Source organism: Oryzias latipes, chromosome 14 (assembly GCF_053564925.1).
Source record: "Oryzias latipes strain Hd-rR chromosome 14, Olatipes_Hd-rR_3.1".
NCBI classification, from domain to species: domain Eukaryota; kingdom Metazoa; phylum Chordata; class Actinopteri; order Beloniformes; family Adrianichthyidae; genus Oryzias; species Oryzias latipes.
The window spans coordinates 15387032-15413339 of NC_136250.1; the positions used below are offsets into that span (position 1 = coordinate 15387032).

Genomic DNA, 26308 nt, shown 5'->3' on the forward strand with positions numbered 1-26308 from the left:
TCACAAAGCTGGTTGTACTCGTCTAGCTACAGTCAATAGTGCATGTCATAAATGTGTTCACACAAAATATGTAAAAATTTAGGTGCCATGAAGGAATGCTAGATGACTGAAAACACTTTATTACACTGAACCGAGTTCAGATTATCGTCTCTGCCTTTGCTGTTCAGGAAGTGATGCTGTCGGTTTGGCAGTGTTGAACTTGAACGCACAACAAACGTCATGAGCTGTGTGCCCCACATGCAGCAATACTGTTGGAAAAAAAAAATCCAAAACAAAACAAAAAAAAGATCTCGGCAGTTGCTTACATATTCTATTTAGTGCATGGTCTGTTAAGGCATGAGATTACCCTCCACGTGCCGTGTAGAGACAAATATAGCATTAGCATGCAGCAATATTGCCCCCCAACCCACCCACTGGCAACAACAGCTACAAACAGCAACCGTACAGTTCAGGCTTGTATGCACATCACAGAGACGGGGCCCAATCAAATGTTCAAGAATGAGCTACGCTTTCTCAGGACTGACCTCAACGCAGTTTTTTTTTAATTTCCTGGATGGGTCAGAATGCAGGAATCTCCGCCGGAGCCTCAAACGCTCTTTGCTTGACTGTCGTTCTGCAAGACAGTATTAAAAAAAGAAAAACAGCATCGGGACTCTCACAGTCCCCCCTCCGAACGAATGCCGCAGGTGCCGTATTGAGCACAATAAGGGTTTTGGAGAGCTGCTTCACGTGGTGCCTGCGCTGCATATTGCAAAGGAAGCCCTACAGGTGTGATATTCCACTTCTCAACTATTTGATTAGGCTATTTATCACACACAGACACTCGCACACCTAAAAACACAGAGGAACACACACCACGAGTGACAGACACGTATCAAAGAAGCTGCATTCCATCACCTTCCCACAAAGTTTTAAAAATCCACAAAAAGTCCTTGAAGGACACATTTATGTAGCGCGCACACACACGTTAGAAATGTTTCATTATTAATATGATCGTTATTATTATTATCACCTGGGCCAACCGAGTTGGACGGGAGTTGGTTTATTATTACTGTTGCTGTTTCTTTGTTTCTGTTGTTTGGTTTGGATGTTCTCTTAAGAAACTATTTCCAAAGAAATGCACGTAAATAATCTCTTATAGGGAACGGATTCCTTAGAGGAACTCAACCACAGAGGAGCACATCTGAAGACTGAAATAAAACTTGTATTAACACGGCACGAGAATATTTCGTAGGTAACAGCAAGCAATAACGAAAGCCAAGAATAGCAGAAATATTTTTCGAAGAACTCAGGAAAAAAAAAAAGTTTCTTTTTCTACTACAGGTGAACTCTATGACCAAATGTTAGACTGAAACAAAAGTTATATTTTCTAAAACTATATCTCTGTTAACAGTAGTGCACTTATTGGTTAAAGCAGTGCAACATATATGCAAGAAAATAATGCAGTCCACTTAGATTAAAAAAAAGATTTTTTTTTCTTTTAAAACTTAATAAAAGAAAGTTAAATTTAAGGAAAAACGATTAAATAGTAAGCACAGGCATTTTTTTTAAAAAAAATGTGCAAAACAGCACTTCTTTTTTTTTTCTTTTTACAGCAGGTCTTTTGAAGACCCCTGCATGCAGTTGGTTATTTTCTTAACTTTTACAACTGCTAAACTGGTTTACCCACTCAAAGCAGGCAAATGGCAGTTCAGACTGCAGTTGCAGGCAGTTGCATGTGTGTGTGTGTGTGTCAGTGTGTGTGTGTGTGAGATCTACTTTGGATAAAGAGCGAATCAAAAATTTTAAAAGTATTACATATAAAAAAAAATAGTTCCACATATGTGATGTGAAGGATGGATGACTAACTTGCACACAACGAGCACCCGAAACCGACGTGTCCGAATCGTCAGGAATGTACGCTATTGTCCACACTGTCCATCTGCAACTTGTGTAACCGTAAAACAGTGGGGTTATTGATCCACGGAGCTACTTAGACTGTATTTCCTTTCAAAACACTGCATGCCATTCGAGCCTTTGGGGAGAGCCAGCACACAGTGAGTAATGCACTTAGTTCCCACCTGCTAAAATAGCTGCACAGTCGTAATGAACAGGTTATACAGGCCTTCCAGGATCAAGGTGGCAATTATTTTAATTTTAAATTTGATTAGAATGAAATTATCCCATCTTTTACAACACAATTCCAATCAACAACAGCCTACGTTTAAATTGTAATTCAATTATAGGATTAAACTCATGCAGGCTACTTAATAACAACAATAGCTAAAGTGACAAATCGGTTCTTTTCCAATCTTCTTTCCCATAACAGTTGGTGCAAGTTGAGGAGCAGCAATTATGAAGGAGGGGGTTTAGTCGCATACTCAAGAAATGCCATTACTGTGAATGTAAAAGGCTCAATAAGGAAGGATCTTGTTCCTCTTTTCAGGTGTTTAGAAATGGAAGAGGTCCACTAGCCTTAACAGTCTTCTCAGAAATGAAGTGGCAGTGTATACAAATACGCTAAACTCCAAACTCCAGGACAAAAAAAAAAATTAAAACATTTTTGCTTAAATACTGTCTCATTAACACACCAAAATTTAGTAAACTTGACCATTCAATGCATGGACGATATTAAAAAAACGAGGAATAGTTTTCCCCATCACCCCCCAAAAAGAAGTTATATTTCAGTAAAATGACTAAAATTGGTACCATGACAACAGCTGCATTATAATCCCTTAATACCATAGGAATAAATAAAACCCAGTGTCAAATTAACTACAATCCTTTTTTTTATATAAGAAGGCAATCGTGTGATCATCAGTATTTTTTAGAGGGAAAATGTAGCCCAACCTAAGATTTTTTTTTTAATCTTAAATTATTGTTGTAAATTATACCACAGTAAGCTTGGACATCTTTAAGTTTCCAAACTGGTCAGTATGGGTTCACAACAGCCATGATTTTATGCCTCATGGCAATGTACACACACAAAAACACACACACACGCTTGGACAGACACTTTCAAATACACAAACATATTTTCTCATTTAAAGTCATTCAGACGTTTCTAGCCTAAAGGTGTGTTTGTGTGTATGTGTTTTTTTCGTAGGCCTTTCGGTAGTGTTCAACACATAAATCAGTATTTTAGGAAAGCATACATTTAGAGGCCTGTAGTTAGGATCCATCCAGTAGATCAATATCAAACTACTAAGCCTTAAGGCCACCATCTTTTTTTTTCTTTTAGAACAACAGAATAAAGAAATCAACAAAAAAAAGATCTTTTTGGGAAACTTAATGTGCCAGTGTCTATACTCAACTCTTCATACCTTAACATAAGAAAAGAAAATCTAGTGCCATTTTGTTTGTCATTCTTTTTTTTTTTTTTTTTTAAGAAGTTTTTGTATTTATCCATCGGAGACATGCATTCGCATGTGGTCATTGAAGTGCTCCATTTGGTCGAACTTGGCAGGGCAGACGGAGCACACGTAGGTGGTCCCTTCTTGGCAGCTCGCCTCTGCAGCTACACCCACTCCTGTTCCAACCCCGGCCCCGACTCCAGCACCTCCGCTTGCTGGCATGGCCAGGGCCACCACTCCAGCACCGGGCTCGGGAACAGCCATCGGCATGGGAATGGAGACGGGGACCGGTGTACCTGCGCTGCCCAACAGCCCGGTGATGGCGCTGGCGGTGCTGTGCAGAGCCATGTGCCGCTCCAGCAGGGTCTTGTGTGAGAACTTCTTCTTGCAGACGTAGCACTCATAGGACTTCTCTCCACGGTGCAGCCGCATGTGGACGTTGAGAGAGCTCTTCTGGGTGAAACGCTTGTTGCAGATGCTGCACTGGTATGCCCGAACCCCCGTGTGTGTCACCATATGTTTAATTAAGTAGTCCTTCAGGGAGAACGAGCGCCAGCAGATGCTGCACTGATGAGGCTTCTCACCTGGATGTTCATGCAAAGAAAAGAGGAGCATTAAAAGATAGTAAGAGTACCCAATGGAAAAAAAAGGGAACATTCCATATTTTAAGACAATCACATCTGAACATGTCAATTAAAATCTTATGAAGTAACCCCGTTGCCATGCTTGCAAGTATTCAAACCTCAACAAGCTTTGAGCTTACTAAATGTTAAAGCGAAGCCTCTGTTTTAGAAATAAATGTGTCATATTCGCTTCCCTCTTGGGAAAACTCTGTTGCATCTTAACCTCGCCGTTCTATTTCCATTTCTTTGTTTAAAGCTAATGTAGCTCCATCTGTTCATCATGTAAACAGCCAACTTGCTATGAGCTTTCTCTGAAACGCCAAAATCTGCACCGTGTGGTCAATTTCATGAAATATTATTGGGCTCCTGGTGCTGCTATGTGAAAATCCCCACAGTGTCTTTTTTATTGAAGATTTGAAAACAACAACAAATTGAGAAATCGTGTGGTTTGGAACTCAATTTAATGCAAACTGTAACACTTGTGCTATCCTAGTCAATTTAACATTGGTAGTTGGGTCATCTAGACCCACTAGACAGTACGCTGAACCTTTTTTCTTCAATGATTTGTGATCTTCACTGGTGTCCATGGATTACATGAAATCTTTCCACCTTTATCCACCTTTGTCATGGTAGGAATAACACGTCAATGTAAGGGTGGGGTCATCTAAGATAGCACAAGGGTTAAAGGTAAGCTTTCCTGGAACGCAGCAAACAGATGCTTAGCGCCACATAAAATAAAATATGACAGATTCCTCTGAGTTCAGAATGTGTAGAAACTTTAGATCCCTGAAGCCAACGTCCTTACTTTCCCTGAACAGTAACACACTTCTGGCTAGATTTATTTAAATCCGGGAGGTTTGTAGTCATGCTAATTGCATAAAATGCTACAAACGCTATATAAATTATTTTGACGCAATGTGTATGAGATTAATTTATTTGCACTGACTGGGTGTTTTAGTTCTTTTATTAACTACTGGTTTGGTGCCTTGCTCAAGAGCACTTAGGGTGATTTAGAGTGGGGCTATCCCACGTTGTGCCACATTGTGGAAATAAAGCAGCCACCATCTTGATATAAGCCACTTTTCCAGCAATAATATTGTATTATTGCTGAAACACGACTGGATGAATTCATATTCACTTGACCCTCAGCAAGAACATTTTCTTCTATCTTAAATATATTTAAGGCCTTAGTCACATGCACTTGTACAGGTGCTGCAGATTTTTGGGTTGTCCAGGCCCAGAGAGGTCCGTAGACAGGAGTGGCTGTATCTTAAGAGAAGGTGTGTCTTGCATATCCCTAAAGGCTTGTAAGGCCACCTCATTAAATTAGAAAGTACCATTATTGTGCGTGTGGTAAGTGCAGTGTGAAGTATTTGTAAGGCTAAAGTAAGTTAAGCGCACTTATGACGAATGGGTGATGCTGTCAAACAGCGCCATACAGCAAACGCTGCATGTACGCAGTGTGCAGGTGATACGCAAGTGTACATAGGATGTCCACACAAACTACTCTGATTGTCTAATTTCCTCATTTCTAACAGTCAGGCTGTAAACAAGGAGCAAACACTTATCACTTGAACAACACTAATGAGTCCCTTGCGTAGAGCACATGGTTTGGCAGGATTAAAAAATGACTAACCTGTACAACAAAATGTCTGCATCTCACCTACTTCACCATTACTAAACCTTATGTGTTGTTTAAGTTCTCAGGACGACCTGTCACCCACAGCACACCCGTAGAAAAAATGTGAAAATGTTTTCTCTAAGGCTCGAGTCTGTGATCTTAAACTTCTGTGCGGGCCACCTGCATGCCCAGTTAGGGTTCACCCTTTTTTAGCCCAGGGAAAGCACATATCCACTTATAAGGGCGGTTGTGACTATGGCATAAAGTTAATTCTAGGATAGTTAAAGATAAAACACAGTGGGGCCAAAAGGTATTAAGTCAGCCACCAATTGTGCAAGTTCTCCCACTTAAAAAGATGACAGAGGCCTGTAATTTTCATCATTCATCACCTCAAATATGAGAGATTAAATGATTTTTAAAAAATCCAGAAATTCACATTGTCGGATTTTTAAAGAATTTTTTTGTAAATTATGATGGAAAATAAGTATTTGGTCACCTACAAACAAGCAAGATGTTTGGCTCTCACAGACCTGTAACTTGTTCTGTAAGAAGGTCCTCTGTCCTCCACTCATTACTTGTATTAATGGCACCTGTTTGGACTGGTTATTTATACAAAAGACATCTGTCCACAACCTCAAACAGTCACACTACAAACTCTACTTTGGCTAAGACCAAAGAGCTGTCTAAAGACACCAGGAACAAAATTGTTGACCTGCTCCAGGCTGGGAAGACTGAATCTGCAATAGGTAAGAAGCTTGGTGTGAAGAAATCAACTGTGGAAGCAATTATTATAAAATGGAAGAGATCCAAGACCAATGATAATCTCCCTCCATCTGGGACTCAAGATCTCACCCTGTGGGGTTAAAATGATCACAAGAATGGTGAGCAAAATCCCAGAACCACATTGAGTGGACCTAGTGAATGACCTGCAGAGACATGCTACCATCAGTAACACACTACGCCGCCAGGGGCTCAAATCCTGCACAATTGGCGGCTGACTAAATACATTTTGCCTCACTGTATTTTTGGAATATATGTTTATGAAGTGCAAAGATTGGTTTACAAATCGTAAAAATCATCTTTTAGATCCAATTTTCTCCTATAAATGTTTTGTCTTCTGCGTCACTGAATGGACTAATGAGCTGCTTCCTGCTTCCAAGCTAGAAATCCATTATTTTATCTGATTTGTCCCATTGAACAGGTCTCCACAGACATTCGGATTTAGTTTGAGCTGAATGTAACAAGTATGATGGCCTTGGTTTGAGCAGGGACTCAGATTTTTCATTTCAGCAAATGACAGGCTACCTTTTCGCATTTTGTAATTAAAGATGTTTTGACGCGCGTATAACTGTTTTCTCCACAGGATAGAAACGCCTGGTTCTGTTCAATCACATTCGCATCCTTTCAGTCCCTAAATACTAAACATCATTTTTACATTATTTGTAAATGTAATTGGCTGCCATGGGATGTTCAGATTCAGTCTGGGGAATGATCGATGAGTGATTTCCCTGTTTTCTTGTGTCATCCCACTGCTTTGCACAATCTTGTGAGCGCCATCCGCGTAACAAGTGCTTCTGGCCTGGAAATGGACAGTAATCAATAATAATGGCTGTTTAAGGAGGCTGTTTTTATGGGATCATCTAATTTGTGGATATTTAGTTCTTTCTTTCAGTGACGACGGTTTCCCCCGAATGTGACCGATGAGGTCGGGAGAAAGCGGCGCCGACTGGAGCCATGTGCCGCTTCACCACATAACTACAATTCAAGTTAAATAACGCTGGGTATGTTTGGCAGCTTAAAATTGAATTTTTATGCTCTTTATTTTGGTCCGGCTATAATTAAGTTGGTTCAAAAGAATAAAAATAGGTTAATTTTTAAAAAGAGTGAATGTTTGCGGCTGGTAAAATGTCCAGGCTTTTGGCTTTTTTCAAGTTTGAGGACAAGCAAGATCCACATGAGAAAGATATGCATGAGTATGCATTAACCTAATTCTTTTTTTTTTGTGTTACTCCAACTACAGAAGTTTTATATTCATTATAAAAAGTCTGACACAAAATATTTTTTAGGTTACAATAAGTTAAATTCTGGTTGACCTGTGCTGTGACATAAAATTGAGCTCTAACTAAACTTAAATTGCATGCCTTCCACCAACTTAAACCAAGACTGATGTAAAAGTGCTGATTTATATTCTCCTGGCTCCTCCACATGTTGCTGCTGTAACTGAGGTGAGAGCTTGCTGTTCCCCGTTTCCGTGGTCACCACAGATTTTCGTGAGCTTGCTTGTTTTGTTGGTTATAAAATGGAACACATGCATTGTGCAAGTCAAAACTTTGTGTTTGTGCTATGATGTTATGAAACCCAATTTTTTAAAGCTGTACATGTGATAGACTGGTACTTACCGGTGTGGACAAACATGTGTTTGACGTAGTTTTGCTTTGCAGTAAAGGTTTTACTGCACAGAGTGCACTCATAGGGCTTCTTTTCTCCCTGACCGATCCCTCCTGCAGCCTGTTGCTGCTGAGCTGGCGCTGGCGGTACTGACATGGGGTTTGGGAAAGATGCCATGGCGGGGGGCGGCACTGCCACAAACTGGGGTTGTTGCTGGCCAGGTAGGTAAAGGAAAGGCTTATGGTCTCTGGCCGGCTGAGTAGGAAAGAGCGTGGGCAGGAAGGTGCTTCCAGCAGTGCCCATCACTTGGGAATTGCTGGTCAGTGATATCCTCAGGTTGCTGGTGGTGTGTGATTCTACCTGGCGCATGTACTGGGACATGGGACTATGTTTGACTGAGTTTGGCAGCGACTGAATCATGCTACTGTCACTAGTGCTGTGGGATGTGTCCCCATCCTCTGTCTTTTGCACCTCCTCTGGGGACGAGTCATTGACCTCTATCTGCACCGGAACTCCTTCACCCTGCTGCATCTCCCCTCCGCCCTCTCGGCTGTAGCCTGTCAGGTATGGCTGCTGCTCCATGGTGTCTGTCTCTGTACTGATGGAGGAGCTCACCCCTGAGTCGAAGCTTTCGATCTTGGATTCGTGCTCTATGCCCTCATTGTGGTCAGCGTCGTCCTGGCAGTCGCCCATGTCCTCGTAGCAGTACTCATCGTCAGCCTCCTGTTTTATGTGCATCCCTCCTGTTTGTATGCGTACCGGTCGGGGTTGCTTGCGGCAGTGAGTGGACTCTGCCGAAGACAGGAAGCGATCCACCTGCTGGGATTTCTCCTGGATGCGGTTTATCCAGGGCGGATCTTGTGATTGTGGGTCCTTCTGTGTACCCAGATCATAACTTGTTGACAGAGGGTTGATGTAAAGGGGGCGCTCACGGGTACCGTTCTGCAGCGGCAGACTGTGGTAGGAGTAGATTGGTGTATATGCACGATCCATACTTTGTTGTGAATTAGCTTGGATGTAGCCTGACTCTGCGTCACTGCTGGGTCCAGAAGTGCCAGACTCTGGTGTTCCACGGGGCGTTTCTTGACCAGAATCCCCAGGTATAATGGGGAAGCCCCCCGGCCCTGCCAGGCCCACATTCTGGGACACAATGCGGGTGCACTCATCAATGACGGTCTTAATCTGCAGGATGCTGGCGGCAGTGAGGATCTGTAGAGCCTCTGACTGAGACACCCGCAGAATCCCACTGTACATAAAGTCAATCAGCTTTTGGATGGACTGCACCGAGACCACAGAGGGGATCTCAATGTCGCTGTAGCCCAAGAGCAGCTTGTCCTGAAAGAAAGGGCTTCCAGCGGCCAGCACGCAGCGGTGAGCTCGCAGCATACTTCCATGGATCCGAACGGTCACGTCACAGAAGTGCCCACGGTTGCGTTGCTCATTGAGGGTCTCAAGTACAGAATTGCTGAAGTTGTGAAGATTGATGTTATGAATGCGCTCGGTCATCCCCTTGCAACTGAAGTTACCTGCAGGGATGGAGCAACAGACCCGACTCAAAGAGCTGCAGCACCAAACATCTGCGTTCCTACATAATTAAGGACATTTCAAATTGTTACAGCTCATTTGAATATGCACTCAAAAATACAAAATACAACAAAAATAAAATATAATAAAAAAATATTAGCTACCACAGAAAATACTTCACCTTATTTATTTATTTTTGCAATAAATCAAATGAATCTTTAAACTTTAGGTTTAAATTATCGCTAAACAGAAAAAAAGGGTTCCCGTTTTGTTTTTCCAGGTTTCTTCAACTCTTCCTGAACTTTATTCACCCACCATTAGGTGGCGTAGCGGGCTTAGAGGACTGGCCTCTTTGTCAGCCATGTGTGCACTGTCATGGCGCTTCCCTCCCAACTATCCTGAGAATACACTGAATGTGACCCGTCTCATCAGAGGTGTGCTTCCTTCTCACTTAGGTGTTGAAATAAATTTAAATTTAAAGTAGATCAAAAATATAAAAGCTGTTAATTTTGGAGAGTCGCCAAAAAAAAAATAATCTTTTACTGGCACAAAAGCTTTTCTGTGTGTCTTTGAATAAAGCACTTCAAATGTGATAATTAAAAAAAAAACTTAAGAAACAGAAGAAGAAAAAAAGAAAAATATTTCAGAAATTTGCTTTCATTATATTTGCCAGTAAATAAAGTAAAAAATGTTGAAGATAAATAAACAGCACCATGTAGAATCTCAGCCTGAAAGGAATAAATGTCAGAAAACATACATATATATATATATATATATATATATATATATATATATATATATATATATATACATATACATATATATATATATATATATATATATATATATATATATATATATATATATATATATATATATATATATATATATATATATATATATATATATATATATATATATATATATATATATATATATATATATATATATATATTAAAGGAAATCAGAAGTTTAACAAAAGACGAAAATAAAAGACTTAAAGCTCCCTGATACTTACAGTTAAACAACGTCTTGTTACGGAGATGCTTGTGTGGCTGGTGATGAAGTGCGAGTTCAGTTTGCTGGTGGAGATGGCTGATCAGAGGCCTGGTGTTAGGCGAGGCTGTCAGTTCTCTCTGTCCAAATCATGTGCTGCTCTGTCACAGTGGGTTTTTGGAGGGGAGACGGAAGACAAAAGACAAATCTTTAATGCCACAAAACATCTCGTCGATATTGCCACTCCCTTAATGAACCCAGAGCCACAGCAGCAGGAGTATCTGCCAAAAGGCGCTGCAACAGATGTGTGAGGAGCCTTTACAGCCAAACGAATGGACATTCCTGGAATCACATGACTCAAAATTACAAATCAAGGTTGCAAATAACGCAGCTGCTGGAGCCAGTTCCTCTCTCAACAGTTATCTACGCTTTTGGAAAACAAAACCACACCCTTCTCAGGAAAAAAAAAAAGATCTACGTTTCTCATTCATTTATACAGTCACATTCACTGCATGTGACCGAGCATGCACAATCATTCCCCGTTTTTCCCAAAACTAAACCCCTAACGTTTAATGCAAAGCAACATTAGATGTTATAATAATAGAAATGACTCAAATATTGAATAAACAAAGCATTCATTGAAAAAAAAAAGACAAAAAAAGCATTCAACAACATAAAGCATGTGATGTGCTGGTTTAGTGACGCCAAAAAAGAAAAGAAGAAAAGCCTGGCACATTTGCTCTTACAACGTAAAAACACAAAAATACGTCAAACCAATTGCTTCACAGTCAAATGCACATGATGCTGGTTTAAAACAGGCATTCGGGGAGAAAAAGGCATTGGAGCGATGCAAAATGCCCTTTCTAAAAACACACTTTCTCTCTCATTAGTCCCACATTGTTCAAAGTGCATTTGAATCCAGCAATCAGCCAAGCTATAAAACTATCTGCAAATTATAAAACATGTTTGTCCCCAAAGCGGGCTGGGATGAAAACTTTGACCCGACATTCTGCAATATTTTTCAAGAAAATTGGGCAAAGACATTTCCAAGCAGCTCCATTTGCTACAACTCGAACACCAAGTGCTCTCTGAAATGCCAGGAATGACATTTTGCTGCCAAACAGCCACAGCGAGGCTCAAATTTGACCAGTCCCGCGCATTAGTGTTGACACAAATTATTCTTCTCCAGAGGTTGCGTACTTAGCTTTCAGGTAAAAATCCAAAAACCAAAAAACTGAAAGATTTTAAACAAGTGACCTCTACACCCTCCTGCAAAGATTTTTTTTTGCGCACACAGCTCTCCTGAACTTTAACACCGAAGTAGCAAGTACAACTTAGGCAACAGATGTACCTGAAAGGTGTTGAATAAATCTTTCTTTTAGTGGGGAGGAGCACGACGGCTCAGAGAGAAAGCCGAAAGTGTTAGGAGCCAAAAGCAGCGGCGTTCTCAGACACTTGGGGTGTTTGACAAAACCTGCAGGATCTGCTTTGGGTTTATCACTACAACACTCTGCTCTTCTAACAGAAAAATATCGACATGTTTAGCACTTTTACACTACGACGATACAATGAAAATAAAAAAAACAGGTCATTAATTTTACCCGTTCATCAGAAGAGCCTGTGCAGATTATAGGTACATATGAATTTATTGACCTCAATAAAATCTTGAGCGCCAAACATGACCCTTGCTCCTTTATCGGTCCCAAAACCATAACCGAGCAAAGGCGTAGCTTTTCATTTGACCTGAGATGACTTTGCCAAAGTGAAAGCCAACAGAAAGAGTCAAAACAAAGCTCCTAGCTTTGCTGCTCGCAGATGTGCTCCAATCCAAAAGTTACAGGCAAACGTTCAAGCCTTTTTGTTTTTCTTTCTGGGTCCATTTTAGCACAATGCAAACACGTGTTTGTCTTCCCTCCATGGCGTCCCTCTCCCATGTAAATTCACCTGCCTTGGGAGCGCCGGGGTAACGTGAGGTAAACGGCGGCAACAAAGGAAGCAGGCCGAGGGAAGGAGGCCTCCGCTGGCCAGACTGCCACTCACAGCAGTGATTCCATTTCAGCCACGACACAGTGGGTGAGCAGCAGCCAGCGCCTACCTGCAGTGAATTCTAATCAGCCCAGGGGTCTGCCTCCCTCCTCCACCCCCCACCCCCCCCACTCCCTTCCTCCCCCACTCCCTCATGTGCCCTGCCTTGGACTAAAGGGGCTGATGATCCTTCAAAATTAATTAGATCCTTGTAGGAAACGGCCATTTTCTTTCACTTGCTAATACACCCAAAATGAATTTCGCTACCAAACTGAATTCCACATGTGCACCCCTCGTCCGGAATTGATTTCCTTCCCTGTGAGTCTCTGCCCCGTTTCCTTTCTTCATCACATTCATATTCTCCCCCCTTCCTCTATATCTGTCCATCTAAACCCCCCCCCCATTGGCTCTGTAGTTGCATCTACGCTCCCAGCTCTGTGCCTGCTGCCTCTGTGGAGTTTACTGTCAATAAATCCCCAGAGGTCAGTGTGTCTGCTGGAAATCAGACACAATGCTTTAGACCGCCAGTGCAATGCATGCTCTGCTGCTGCCGCCACAACAAAGGCTGAGGAGGGGTGGAGGATGTTCAGGAGGTGGGGGGGGGGGGACTTCACCAGCCAGACTTGAGGTTAATCAGCTGCCTGCATTAGGTGACAAGCTCCTGAAATACACTGCATCGAATTGGACATTAGTTAATCAAGAGGTGTGTGTATGTGTGTGTGTGTGTTGGCAGGGGCAATTGAGGGGGGGGTTAAAATTGTGAGGATGGGGGATGGGGTTGAAAACAGACAAGAGGCACGGTTATGAAAGGAGCGGTATCAGCCATGTGAATAATGTACATGTTGAATATGCAAATGCCGCTTACAGCACACGCTGCAAACATATATTCAAGGCCCCCGGTACATTAAAATCCGGAGACAAAAGGGGCCAAGGGGCATTCTGAAAAGCCCCTGTCCATGTTTGTGCATGCATGCTGATGAATGTGACGCACAGGGGCTTTGTGTTGCTCCTTATCAGAGTTTTTTTTTTTTTTTAAAAAAAGCCTTTATTGCAGAGCGGTCACTGTCCAAACTGCAGCTCTCATCTGCTATTTGAGTCCAGGTTCATTAGCATGCAAACAAGCACAAATACAAGGGTTAATACATGTGGTCCAGTGATATAAGAAATAAGGACACTTTTGAATTAATGTGTGGATCTGAAAACACCATGAAAATAACAGGTTTATCAACAACTTCTTTGGACAAAAAAAATGGGCTCATCAGATGGTGGTTCCCTTAGCACAATAAGAAAATGAAACAATTCATCTCTGGCCAGTGAAGTTGTGACTATTACCTTTGAATGTCTCTCTTTATTACTGTCAAGCACATAACACATAAGCAATGCATTTAAGTCTCATAGACTACAAGAAAAAACGGCAGAAAGACACCACAGCCTCCAGCTTGTAATGGATTTGCCTTTACAGCAGGCGCCACACACCATCAACAGGCCCACGTAGGCTGCTGGCAAGTGCAGCCAAGTTTTCCACGCAACATTTTTGTCATTTGTACTACTTTTCTGCCTGGAATTCTAGGCTGTGTGAGGTATTAAATTAGGTTTCAAAACATACCAGGAAAATTTGTAAGTAAGTAAATCTGCATCTACTTGTTGGGGTGAAAAGACCGGTCCCCGTCTTTGACTCCGACATGTTTACGTCTTTGATGATGGATTCACTAACGACACCTGTCACCCATGGAGATTTACAGCAACACAACAGCAATGTCCGATACAACACATTCACACAACTGTTGCTTCATTTCTTGGTAAAAGTTTAATAAATTGGGTCGCTGCACAGCCAAAAATGACATGAATAGCTGTATTGTGTTAAAGCATATCTGCACATTACTGGGACATCTCCCTATAGCGCCTGAAATTTAATCTTACTGCTGACAATGAGTTCCACTGAAATGTATTAAACGGCAGAGCAGATTAGTTTGTTAAGACATGCCGCGCAACAGAAGGCCACTCAATGTAACAGGATGAGAAGCACACAAATAACAATAATCACTGCGGTGTTATTGCGTAAGAAGAAGACAGTTAAAGTATTTTTTGACAGGACAGCTTGTTCAACTTCGTCATGTTCTGGCAGGCGTGCTTTCACCACCATCCTTTATCCATAGCAGATCCATTGTGCTGTTACAGATGGAGGGGTAGTCCACTTCCAATGTACTTTTTTTCAGACAACAAACACTAGATCTATAAGAGAAATGTCTTTTATTTTTGTAATAGGAGAGTTAAAAAAAGAAAAAAGCTTCTCTCAACACATGGTGATGAACCCTTGAGTCACTTTGAGAACAAATAAATCAGAAGTGGCATCTGCATTGGTTAATGAGCTTTTGACCATCTGACAACTCATGTGCTATAGTTGTAAAAAAAAAAAAAAATAAAGAAAAAATATATCAAAACTCTCTAACCCCCAAAGCAGGAAAGCTAAACTCAAGAGTTATCACTTTGGCAGAAGAGTCCACAGCCGTTGGCTCTTCAAAGCTACTACATAAGTCAAGGACAATTAGCCTCTCCAAAGAAGAACCTCACAGGCTGGTAAGAGGTCTTCATGAACCTACAGATGCTCATACAGGACTTCCATCCCCATTAGTTATCACAGTTAAGAGCACATTCAATCTGACAGGAAAAAAAGAAATCCTGTAACAAAAAGCATGCAGCTGCCCAGTATAGAAAAGCTGTGGTGCATTTCTATCTTCAGCCCGCAACTAAATGTTGCCTGACTTTGCGTCCTTGGAAGATAAACTGGCAGTGACGTCTGTGTTTTTTTGTGGATTTATTAAAAGACAATGTGAAGCTGTCGGTAACAAACATGCAATTCTTGCTCTGTAATGCCCGCAACCTCTCATTGCAACTAAATTATGAGCGCGTTAGGAGACGGAACACAACACACAAGGAAGAAAGCTCGTGAAAACTGTTAAAAAAGGTCCTCCAACAAGTTTTTATCTACTGTTCGCATTATGAGCCAAACACAAATGCCTTTTTTGTTTGCTTTGTTCATGCACAAAAAACCTTTTTTCGTTTTTTTTGAACAGCACTAAACTGTAATCACAAAAAAAATAATCCAATTATTGAGATTTACATTTTGTCATAAATTGCACGGCGAACCCGTAATCTCAAGGCCATTTCAAAGACCGCCAGTTGATTCATATCATTGTCCACGCCTGTGTGGATTTAATTGTGAGCAGACTCGTAACCATGTGTTTGACCAGCAGCTGCACGAGGAAGCGCGAGCTGGTGCACCCTCGTGCAGCTGCTGGCATCGAGCTGGGCTTTCACTAAAGTGCTTCAAGCGCTTCAGCACAACCTTGGACTTTAGCGAAGCCGATCTTTGCTTCAAGGTTCAGCAACCTATCCCCCTCTTTAATGAATTTTGGCAGGCCCTATGTTTGCCATTTTAAAAGGAATCATCAGGCTATGAAAAAAAGGACTTCCAGCAAATATCAGATGATTTGCCACACATTAACAGAGAAAGAAATAAGGGATCGCTTGTAAGTAATTGTGGAAATATACTTGCAAAGGGAAGAACACATGATTAGAGATGATTCAGGTGGACTTCTTTAAACCCAGATTTACCTCAGCCATCCCTCTCAGTGCGGCCCTTCTTCAGACTGTTCCACATTCAAGAGCTGGCGGGACAATACAGAGAGGGTGGCCATCTTTTCTATCCTTTATAACACCTGTGTTTTTATGCTGAGCACTCAAAATGTCTGCTGGGAAACAGCTCTGCTTTAGAACTTTAAACAAACACTTGGTGCTTATTTTGAGCTTTATCGGAGAACAGCTCGCTCCATTTATAGTCCGGTAGGTTGTTGGATAGTAAATAAAAGTCATATATGTCTCCTCAGCTCATTTGACATATGACCTATCTAAAAATGTAACGCTGACACACTGAAACGCAGTCGACCACACGAGTGAACTGTACACACACACACACACACACACGCCGTCAGCCAGGGCTTCTGCAGGCAGGCTGAGCGGTGAGAGTGAGACCTGGCGAGTTGCACAAAAAGTTGGCTCAAAGACGAGGTTTTTCTTGTAATCCAGTGAGCGAGGGCAACCACATTGGGAAACTTTATCCATACGGTGCGATGTTGCAAGGCAAACTTGAGCAAGCCGACTGCAGACTTTCACAAGCAGCCAGAGAAAAGGCCAGAGAAGATTGAAAGTTTCAAATCAGTTTCCCTGCGATAGAAGCAGAGTCAGAGGAGTGGGGATCTTTGTGGAGAAATACATGACATGTCTGAGCAGCTCGCTAAATATATTAAGGTACGTCTTCAGCGGCGGAAGAGTGGGATCATAATAGGGACAATAAGGTCATTCAAAGGGAGTTTCTCCCCATGGCCCATTCATAACTATAGTGAAACAAACACTCAGTATAATAAATCATTTTATTTTACTAAATGCCAAGGACGCAGACTGCAAAAAAAGGTATGCTAACACTGCTTCTGGGCTTTAAATATTGTATCAAAATAAAAGTCTATTCTAAATTTTTCTTTTATTGCACCCTATTGTCCTAGGATTTTAGTTTTTTCTTGCGCAAAATTTGTTATGCACTTTATGCTTTAAGCTGGCAGTATTCAAAGTATTCAAAGCTCAACAGTGAGCTAAGTATTTTTGGCCCACCAGTTGGTGTGGTTTACTAGTTTATTTACATAGCAGAAGATGAGCACAAATAACCCTCTAGATCCTTTCTTGAAAGCAGCAGAAATGTACTGACAGAAGACGCATACATCTTTATCACCGTGTGTGCTGTAAGAAGAAAACGTGGATCCAAGAAAATAATGGCACCGATCCATAAGACAGAGATTGTAATATGTGGGCCAAGATTCAAAGCCATCGAAGCAGCTGTCTTTTAGCAGTTTTTTTTATCTCTATATTTAAAGTCATATGACAAAGAAAGTATAGTTCGCATTTACGTTTTTAGGTTTTAACTATAAGAACATAATATAAGATCACCTGTGAGGTAAATGCAACCTTGGACGAACAATAACACTTGAAATAATATACCAAGTTATTAATTACTGAAGAAAATCCAGAGGCAATGCGTAAAAAGCTAAGCCTAACCCATGAGTCAACAACTTTAGCAGTAACACCTTACAGTGGTTATTTTCTCCATGACGTTATCAGTCTCACATTGTTCTGGAGGCATTTGGTTTCTTTTTTTCTTCTTCTTAGTGTCGCTACAGTTTGTTGAGGTCGGCAGACACTTGTTCATACACACCCTTCTCAGGTTATCCTATACCGTGTTTTAACAAGACCAAAGACAGAAACAATAGGTTCCATCAGGCATTACCGCCCAATGGGAAACGCATTTTCCAAAGCGTCCCAGAAGCCACCATCCCCTCTTTCTGTAGCAAACGTACTTAATTTGCAGGTCAAGCTGGCAGGAAGTTTGCATAAAGATATGAGAATATGATCTTTTTTTTTTTTTTTTCAAATAAAAATCTCAGAGAATACTTCTGTTTCAAGCAATACTGCATCTGCATAACGTAAAACTAATTTGTAATAGTAATTTCTTGGAAGTCACAAGAAAAACAACCCGCGTCAGGGCAGGAATTAACAGGTAAAGCCAGGTGTTTTATTATATTTCTACTTCATAATCTCCAATCTGTCTCTTATAACCTTCCGTGAATTTTGCCTATCACCTAGATCTACTTGAACAGACAGCTCTTGAAAATATTCTACTTTTGAAATGCTGCTAGTAGGATGTAAGGTGTGAGCACTATCAAAGCCTAACCCTGTAGGACTGAGGTTCAAATTATTCTCAATTTCCATTTGATGGTGCACTTTCAGCAAAGCTTTTGATATCTGAAGGAATTTATGGTCACATTACAGAATGCAAGAGATCCAGGTCTTATGGATGTCGCATAGAGTCTTATCCTTACCCATGATGACTGTACAATGTTATAGTGCATTTTTATATGGTGGATGTTTCTAAAATTTCTCCAATGTTTAGATACATGTTGGCTAAACCTGGGTATGGTTCTTTTTAAAAGGACTTCATCCTGGCAACCCTTGAAAACTCCCTGTAAATGTTTCTTTTTTTCAACTGCGCTATCATTACCTTTACTATGTAACATGCAAACTAAGACCTCAAGAGGTTGAGATTTCTATTAATTCTTTTTTTTTTTTAAGGATTTTGTTGACTGTCTGCTGTTGGGCTGACCTTGCTGCAACGTTTGCTTCAACAATGGCTAAACATTCCTGTTTTTGTCCCCCATGGGGGGAAAAAGTGGATTAGAGCAAATGTTATAGAAAACCCTTTTTTTACGAATAGACGAAGCGTCTCGTGTCGTTAATTTAATATGTATGATCAGCTAAACTTTTACCCCGGTTTGTCATCTAAATCTCTAAAGAAACAGTAAGGTGAACCAACAAGTCTTGTCTTGTTGTTTTTCTGTCCTTGTGAGGAAGCTGCATTTTTTTTTTAATGTTTCAAAATGCAGTTGGCAGAGGACAGACTTTTTTGTTCAAAAGTGAAGGATAATAAATTCCCTTGTAAAATGTTTTTACACAAGAGACAACAGGAGATGTTTTTCTGTCCACTTCCTATTTGCATCTATCTCTACATGTGTTTATGCCGGTGTCCGACCTGTTGGAGCACAGAGTTCTCATAAAATGGAGGTAGTGCAACCCTCCACCAGCTTAGATAATCTGTAAACTGATGGTCAGCGATGGTCTGCTTAAAGAGTTATTATCTTGGATAGTAACAATCTATAGCTCAAAGCTCCAGAGTTACTTAAGCCGATCAGCTGTTTCTACAAAAATCAAAGTGAATGCACAACTTCTAAGTGCTTTGTAAAGCAATGGTTAGATGGAAAGACTTAGGAGCTTTATGCTTTATTCTGACTTAGACTTTTTTGTCACTTTCGCTGTAAAGGAGGATAATTCTTAAGTAAACCTACCGTAATAGTACAAGTTTAAAAGCTTGCTTCGGTTACCTCTGTGACATTTTTTTCCCTTTTTTCATATAAGCTCAGTAACTTGCCTCATCTTGATACATGTTGGGATATGCCGGACTGACCCTGAGATGAAGTAGGAAATAAAGAATACAGAGCGAGTGAATGATGACACGCTATTCAGTAGCAAAGTCTGCAGCCAGCCTTTAAAAAAGTGAACTCTTATCCGAATCATAAAAATTAGAAATGAAACTTAACATGAGTTTACATAACCACTGCAATACTTTCCTCAGAAGTGAAAAGCCCAGGTGGAGAAACCACAACAGCTTGAAACACTGTGAAAACGTCGAGTTTCACGCATGGACTGCACATGTGTCAAACATGTAACACAGTTGCAAGTCATTGCACCCGCATGTTGTGTTTTTTGTTGTTGTTGTTGTTTTTTAACTGTCAAATATTTTGTTGAACAAGCCCTGTGACTTCATAAAGCAAACATTTGCATTGACGCATGCTTGTTGTTGAGCAGGTTAGGCATGCGCGTCCTTTGTCACCTTAACATGAAATCTAAACCACAAAAGGAGACTTTTGTTTCTGTCCTACTAATTCAAGCGAGGGTTGCTTAGTGTCTTTAAACGCCGGGGTCAGATAAGGTACTCCAGTTGGGAAGAAAACTATTCTGAAGACATTTTTCTCATAAAGAATTCATCAAGTTGAAAAGAAACTTCTGTCCTTTGTGAATAAAGTTTATTTTGCTTCTTTTTTTTTTAGAGTTGACCCATAACTCACTGCCCTTTTTCTGACAAATCTCAGATTATCTTTTAGTTTTTTTTTTTTTTTACAATGGTTTCCACTTTTATTTTGATGGTTGCTCAAATGAATTCCTTTGTTTTTAACACCCAGGCGGAGATCACACTGTAACTTGTAGAAAACCATATGGGTGGCGGGGTGATCTGAGGACACAAACACACCTTGGCAACCATACAACTTTGCAGTTAGACTCCAAGATACGTTTTTTTTTCTTTTTTCTTTTTTTCCCAAGGCAGCAGCTGAATATCGTAGCCCACATGTGTGTTTAAAGAAGAAAAGTACAGGTTTAAATGCTTCCTGCTGTCATGCGAACACACACACACACATACTGTTGTGTGGTTTTTGAAGCTTAAAAAACTTAAAAGAAAGAATATTCTGTACTTGTTGAGGGAACATCTTCTGGTCAAGTTGCTACATGACCTGAATTTCAATGAAACCAGCGTTGTGGAAATAAAGATCAACAATCTGTTTTTCATAAGTAATGGAAACACATGGTTCCTTCAACCACTTCATTATGAGTGCACTGCATGTACTGCATCAAACGGCCAAAGTACAAACACTGGAACACAAATTAAAGCTGAAAAATGTAACTTCAAAAAGACAACACGTGTCGAGTAGGATCAAATATTTCATAAATACAAGACAATGACAAGAGTTCACTTTGATACTAGAAAAACCACTACAAAAGAACAAAAAACAGGCGAGTACTTGTGATAAAGTGTTTTCAGTGAGGTGTTAATTTTATATTTTGTGGAAATATCAAATGGTCAGCGAGGGGAAAAAAAAGCTGTTCCTTCCACCATCAAGCTTTAAAGGGAGCCGGCCATCGTCGCCGCGTTTCATACGACTCCGTCCGGTTTAATAACTGAACAAAAGCTCTCCTGATGACTGCCTGGCACATTCACAAGTACTTATTCAGTCTCAGTGTGTGCTTTTATTACACATTCCAGGGAGAGAAGAATCCAAACCCAAAGTTCTTTCAAAAGTGTAAATAAAAGATAGAAAGTTTGGCATTTCTCGACTTGATCTGAAAAAAGTTGCAGAGGCACGATTTCAAAAAGTATTTTTCATAATCTTGCATTTTGAATTCTGACTGCTATTTAATTAAGGAAGAATAGTTTGAAAAAATTCCTTCTCCGTGAAGCGCACAAACAAAAGCTCCAACAGACCGAAGCTCCTGAAAGTTATTATTAAAGCATTACAAACAGACAGAAGTGATTTGATGAAAAATGTCATCATTTTGTTTCCTTTCGAATTATTTCTTTTTAATTGCATTTTGTATTCATCTAAAAAAAGATTTTTATTTCTTTCACGCGAGTTAAACATGTTTTGTTGTTTTTTTTCCTCTAAGATTGAAAATAATTAATTTACCTTCAATCACTGTCAGCATTTAATCGACTCACAATACCAAGCCGGTCTTCTATCAAGTTTTTCTATCAAGGTTTGTTTTTTTTTTTTAGCCATCTTGGATTTTTAGCAAATACAAGAATATTAAGCAGTAGAACAAATATATGGCAGCTATACCTGCCTGTAAATTTTCTAATTTTAAATATTGTTTTGAGGCAGAACTGGTTACCAGTCTCACCAACTCTACAAAAGGTGACACACATAACACTACAAAATCTGTTTATTCATTTATTTTCATTTATAATGTTGTAAATATATTCTAATATATTTGATTTTTCGGAATGCAATAAAGTTGAAAACTAATATTTACTCAATTAGTTCTATTAGGTTAAACATAACACTTGGGGGGGGGGGGGGGTAAAAAATAAAATAAATCAATTAGAAAATATATGTATAAACTTAAGAAACATTAACAAAGATTTTTTTCTTTTTTTTTTTTGGTCATAATCTCTGTAGGGTTTGAATAAATTCAGGCTAAAACAGGTATAAAACCAGAATCTGCCTCATCAAGATCAGATGATAAACTTCCTACAACCGTCTTGAACAAATCCAAATCATTACAAGTCGAAAGTCTCTTAAAGCCCAACGCCACTCTGCGGGTAATTTCTATGATTTAAGACCAACCAACTTTAAGATGTGCACCTGAAAACAGTTTCAGTTGGCAGTCACGTAAAGGACAGGGTCTGCCCTAGGAGGGAAGATTCTTCTAACAAGTACATGTGAGAAAAAAAATAAAAACAGACAAAAGAAAAATGAGGTACAGAAAGAATAAATGATGCCCCAACAAAACAGGGAGATTACAAGCCCTGTGACTTTCTGGATGGCATCCACAAAGTGGCTCGTTACTTCAACGGGTCTCCACTGCATTCCCAAAATGGCTGCCAAATATCCTCAGCTGGGAAAGACAAAGTGCAACAGTCTATTCAAGTCAAGTCTTTGGTCCTACTGTAACACGGAAAAATCCCTGACTGCTGTCTAATTGCAACATTAGTTCGCCTTTATATTTAAAGGTTCACAGGTCTGCCAGCGGGGACTGGACGAAGTATTTCACTATCCAACTCTCAGCAGTCGTTCACACCAGAATGCTCTAGTCTTTTACTGGAAATATAAAGAAATAAAAGTAGGTTTTTACAGCGCAAAAGGAGCAGTGCAACTGAGGGGACGGAGATGAATTCCATTGTTGCCTAACACTACTGCACAAGCTCTTTTCAGCCCTCCCCTTTCACTCCTCTGGGTCCTGCAGACTGATAATAGGGCCTCCAAGTCTCCAAATATGTTAATATAATTTATGGAAATCATTGGTTGTTAGTGCTGTCAAAAAGCATCACTTTTAAGTCAAGAACAAGACAAGAACAAAGGGTGTGGGCCTTTTGTTGTTTTTTTTCTTCTTTTTTGACCAAAAATGGAAAACACCCAAAATCTGGTTTCATAAAATCAGACAATTAATGTTGTTAAAAAGTCAAATTGGAAAAGAGGGGGATGAACATAAGCCAAGATGCAGAAACTGAGGTTTGCTGAAGCTTTACAGTTTTGATGCCTTTATCTTTTTGGGCAACCGTGCCTCTACAGCTGCACCAAAATGCTTTGGAATACTGGTCTGACATCTGCGTGCAAACAGCCTACAATCCAAAATCACTTTCTTTGTTTTTTATTATTATTTTTTTTTTTTATAATGCATGAATTTCTCAAAAGAAGCAGTCAGTGCATAAACCAAAGCATGATCCTCTCACACATTTACACTTGAGTAAACCCAAATAATCAGGAGGGGGAGAAAGGTGTGAAAGCGTGACAAAAATAATCAGTCAAAAAACATTTCCAAAAGCGAATGCTGTGAACGCATCGTGACAGTTCCTGGTCAGTCATAAATTATTGAAAGATGCAAAAAAGAAAAAGAAAAATGGTGGCAAGGTACAGATGTGTATTTCTGAAAGAATAATTCTCAAGCCAAAGGTAAACTGGGAGGGCCTGCCAGGTGGAAATTAACTGATCACCCCCCCTTCCCTCCATCTCATGCCAGTATGTCCTCAGCTTATCTGCTGGGCCTCCATGTAATAACTGCAGACACAGTCTTAAATATTCATTAGTCATGGGTGGGTTTTCACTGTGACACAGAAAGGGGGCAAATGGCAAAGGCTCAAGCACTGAATATTAATGCACACATGATGAATATATACATATAAATACTCTCAAATGGGCACCTGACACTCAGACTATAGACACTCCTGAAGCTCCTGTCCCCGTTTGTGTTCATAACCTGAGTTATACCCATGAGGTCACCATAATTAGAGCTCACTAACTGACCAGGTGAGTCAGCAAAGTGCACAAATGCAGGGTTTCTGCGTGTGGACTCTTTTATTTTTCCAGGAGATGGGCGTTCCGTCCTCCCTTTTCCCTCTAAACGCTTCCACCACCTCCAAACTGTCAATTCCACATGCTCTAATTCACGGGACAGTTACATAGCCAGGCCCTGCTGCTGGGATCCACATCAAGGCTGCGTGTGTGCGTGCGTGTGTGCGCCGCGTCGCGCGCATCGCTCCAAACGTGTCCATTCAGAAAACGAAACGGGCCACCATGCAGCCACATGAACGAGCCTATAGGACCGCGCACTATTTACTATGTGGAGTTACATCGTGAATGAAAGGAGAGGGAGTAAGCGCAACAAAACTGAAAAGGGGTTGAAAGCACAATTACGCGCGTAAAAATAAAACGTAAAAAAAATACGCACAAAGGTGAGGAGGGAGGTGGACGCAGAGTGGCTCTCCTCCCCATCGCTCACGGTCAGAGCTACAATGACCGAACGAGGACAACCTCTGGCGTGACTGCTGCGGTGACGCAAGTCCGCCTTCTTGCATGCAACTTCTGGGGCTGCGGGCAGTAAATCAGACTCCGGACGGAGCTGCGTGCGTGGTGGGAATAATCGTCGGTCCTCGGGACACGCTGTATTACAGCAGTTTATCTGACAGAGCCGTGCGCGACGGAGCCACATCTGTTCGCCACACAAGCGCACGCACGCTCCCTGCTCTTCTTCTTGTAAGCCCTCTGCCGCGCGCACAAGCACCCGATCGAGAAGAGGAGGGTGGACATGTTTAGGATAAATTCCCCTCTTCTTAAATATCTCTGTACACTTCATTGTTATGGATGCCCTCGCTCCATCCATATAGGGCTATATTTATTTATTACATAGGACGTAAACACTTCAAGTTAACTTCATCCCCAAACACATCCCCACACGAGCAGCCATAGCGGGCACAGGAATCACGAGTTATCCATTAATATTTAGTATTAAAATGTCTCAAAAGGCGCACAAACAGCGATTCGTGCAACTTTAATTGGACCAGAGCAGGACTACATATCTAGGCCACCATAAAAAAAAGAAAAAAAATCTGACAGTCTTGCATTGTACCACAAATCCAAAAAGATTAAAAGCGAACACTCTTTATTTAGGGGGGAAACATGGCACCGACCTCAAAGAAAGTGAATCTGTGTTGGACAAAAAAACACACAGATGTCCCCCTTTTTTTGCCTTGCGCACTTGACGCAATTAATTGTAAAAATGTAGCTTATTATTAATAATAATAATAATAATAATAATAATAATAATAATAATAATAATAATAATAATAATAATAGAACAACTCCGTTTTTTTCTAATAATTTGCAAACACATCTGGCTGAGTGTGGAAACCATGTTAAGTTCAACAAAGAGACACACGCATTTACGCGTTTCCTCCGACTCAAATAACTGACCTAAAAGCCAAAATGCGCACGTCGGCTCGCACAGTTGTTCCGGCTCACAGAGTGTAAAATATGAGCTCGCATCGCCGGCTGACAGAGGCAAACCTGTGGGCTCACTTGGACCACACTAGTATTGTTCTCAAGTGCCCGCTAGCCCGGGTCCGGGGCTAAATCTGAAAGTACAGGGCTGAAGGTAAAAGGGCAGCCTGACAATGACAGATGGGAAACTTGCGTCACGCCAGGACACGTTTTTTGAAGTGGTCGACAAAATAAATGAGTCATATTTTTATATAAAATGCTCGCTTATGACATAACTGCGACCCAAAAAGAGAAGTTTGCGACTATGTTCCGCGTAATTTGCTTGATAAGGTTAGCTAGAAGTACACAGAAGTCGGATTCACCGCCTCCAGAAAGTCAGCGATGGTTCGAGGAAATAACTCCAATTTCTGCCTAAAATAATAAGCTCGGCGCTGCTGTGGAGACCCGTCCCTTTCCCTACTTTAAAAAAAAAAAACAACAAATTTTCTTAATGTCTTACCTGCACTTCGAAGCTTGCTGGGGGAAAAAAGTGGCGACAGCTCCCCCGTTCTCCCCCGACAAAAGACTCAGAGCGTTCAGTTTTTTGGATATGTTCCTTTACTTTGTTTCATTTCTCACTTCCATCTTCTTTTCATCTCATCAATAAACACACGCTGCAGCCTACCTTCATAGAGCAGCTCGGTTCAAGTGTGCCCTCCCATTTTTTAACTATACATCGAGTACTTTGAGGGGTGGCGGTGGTGGAGAGGAGGGGAGGGAGAGGGGTGGGGTGGGCAGGCACGCCTTTTCAGTTAAAGCTGCGATTGGAAGAACGGCTCACTGTCTTGGGTTGGATCACAAACCCGTCAACATTTTTTGGTGCCCCAATCG

The 26308-nt window shown here is 40.8% G+C and overlaps 1 protein-coding gene across 2 annotated transcripts; it reads right to left on the reverse strand.

Moving 5' to 3' along the window:
* Positions 1–1630: 1630 nt before the first annotated feature.
* On the reverse strand, positions 1631–26193 carry zbtb20 (zinc finger and BTB domain containing 20). 2 transcript variants are annotated; one of them, XM_023962926.2, is made up of 4 exons: positions 25938–26193; positions 10507–10645; positions 7976–9490; positions 1631–3916 (listed from the first exon to the last, which is right to left on the reverse strand). In XM_023962926.2, exons 3-4 carry the CDS (start codon positions 9468–9470, stop codon positions 3381–3383), a joined length of 2031 nt encoding a protein of 676 aa, XP_023818694.1. In that variant the 5' UTR covers positions 9471–9490; positions 10507–10645; positions 25938–26193; the 3' UTR covers positions 1631–3380. The 2 variants fall into 2 exon arrangements, with proteins under 2 accessions (XP_023818694.1, XP_023818695.1); XM_023962927.2 differs by having other exon boundaries at positions 10507–10640; positions 25938–26159.
* Between the last annotated feature and the right edge of the window lie 115 nt (positions 26194–26308).

Excerpts from the sequence above, each read along its gene's own strand:
- zbtb20 (XM_023962926.2), bottom strand. The coding sequence starts at position 9,470 with ATGACCGAGCGCATTCATAACATCAATCTTCACAACTTCAGCAATTCT. Across the intron at positions 3,917-7,975 it reads ACACATGTTTGTCCACACCG|GTGAGAAGCCTCATCAGTGC; the intron begins GTAAGTACCAGT and ends ATGAACATCCAG.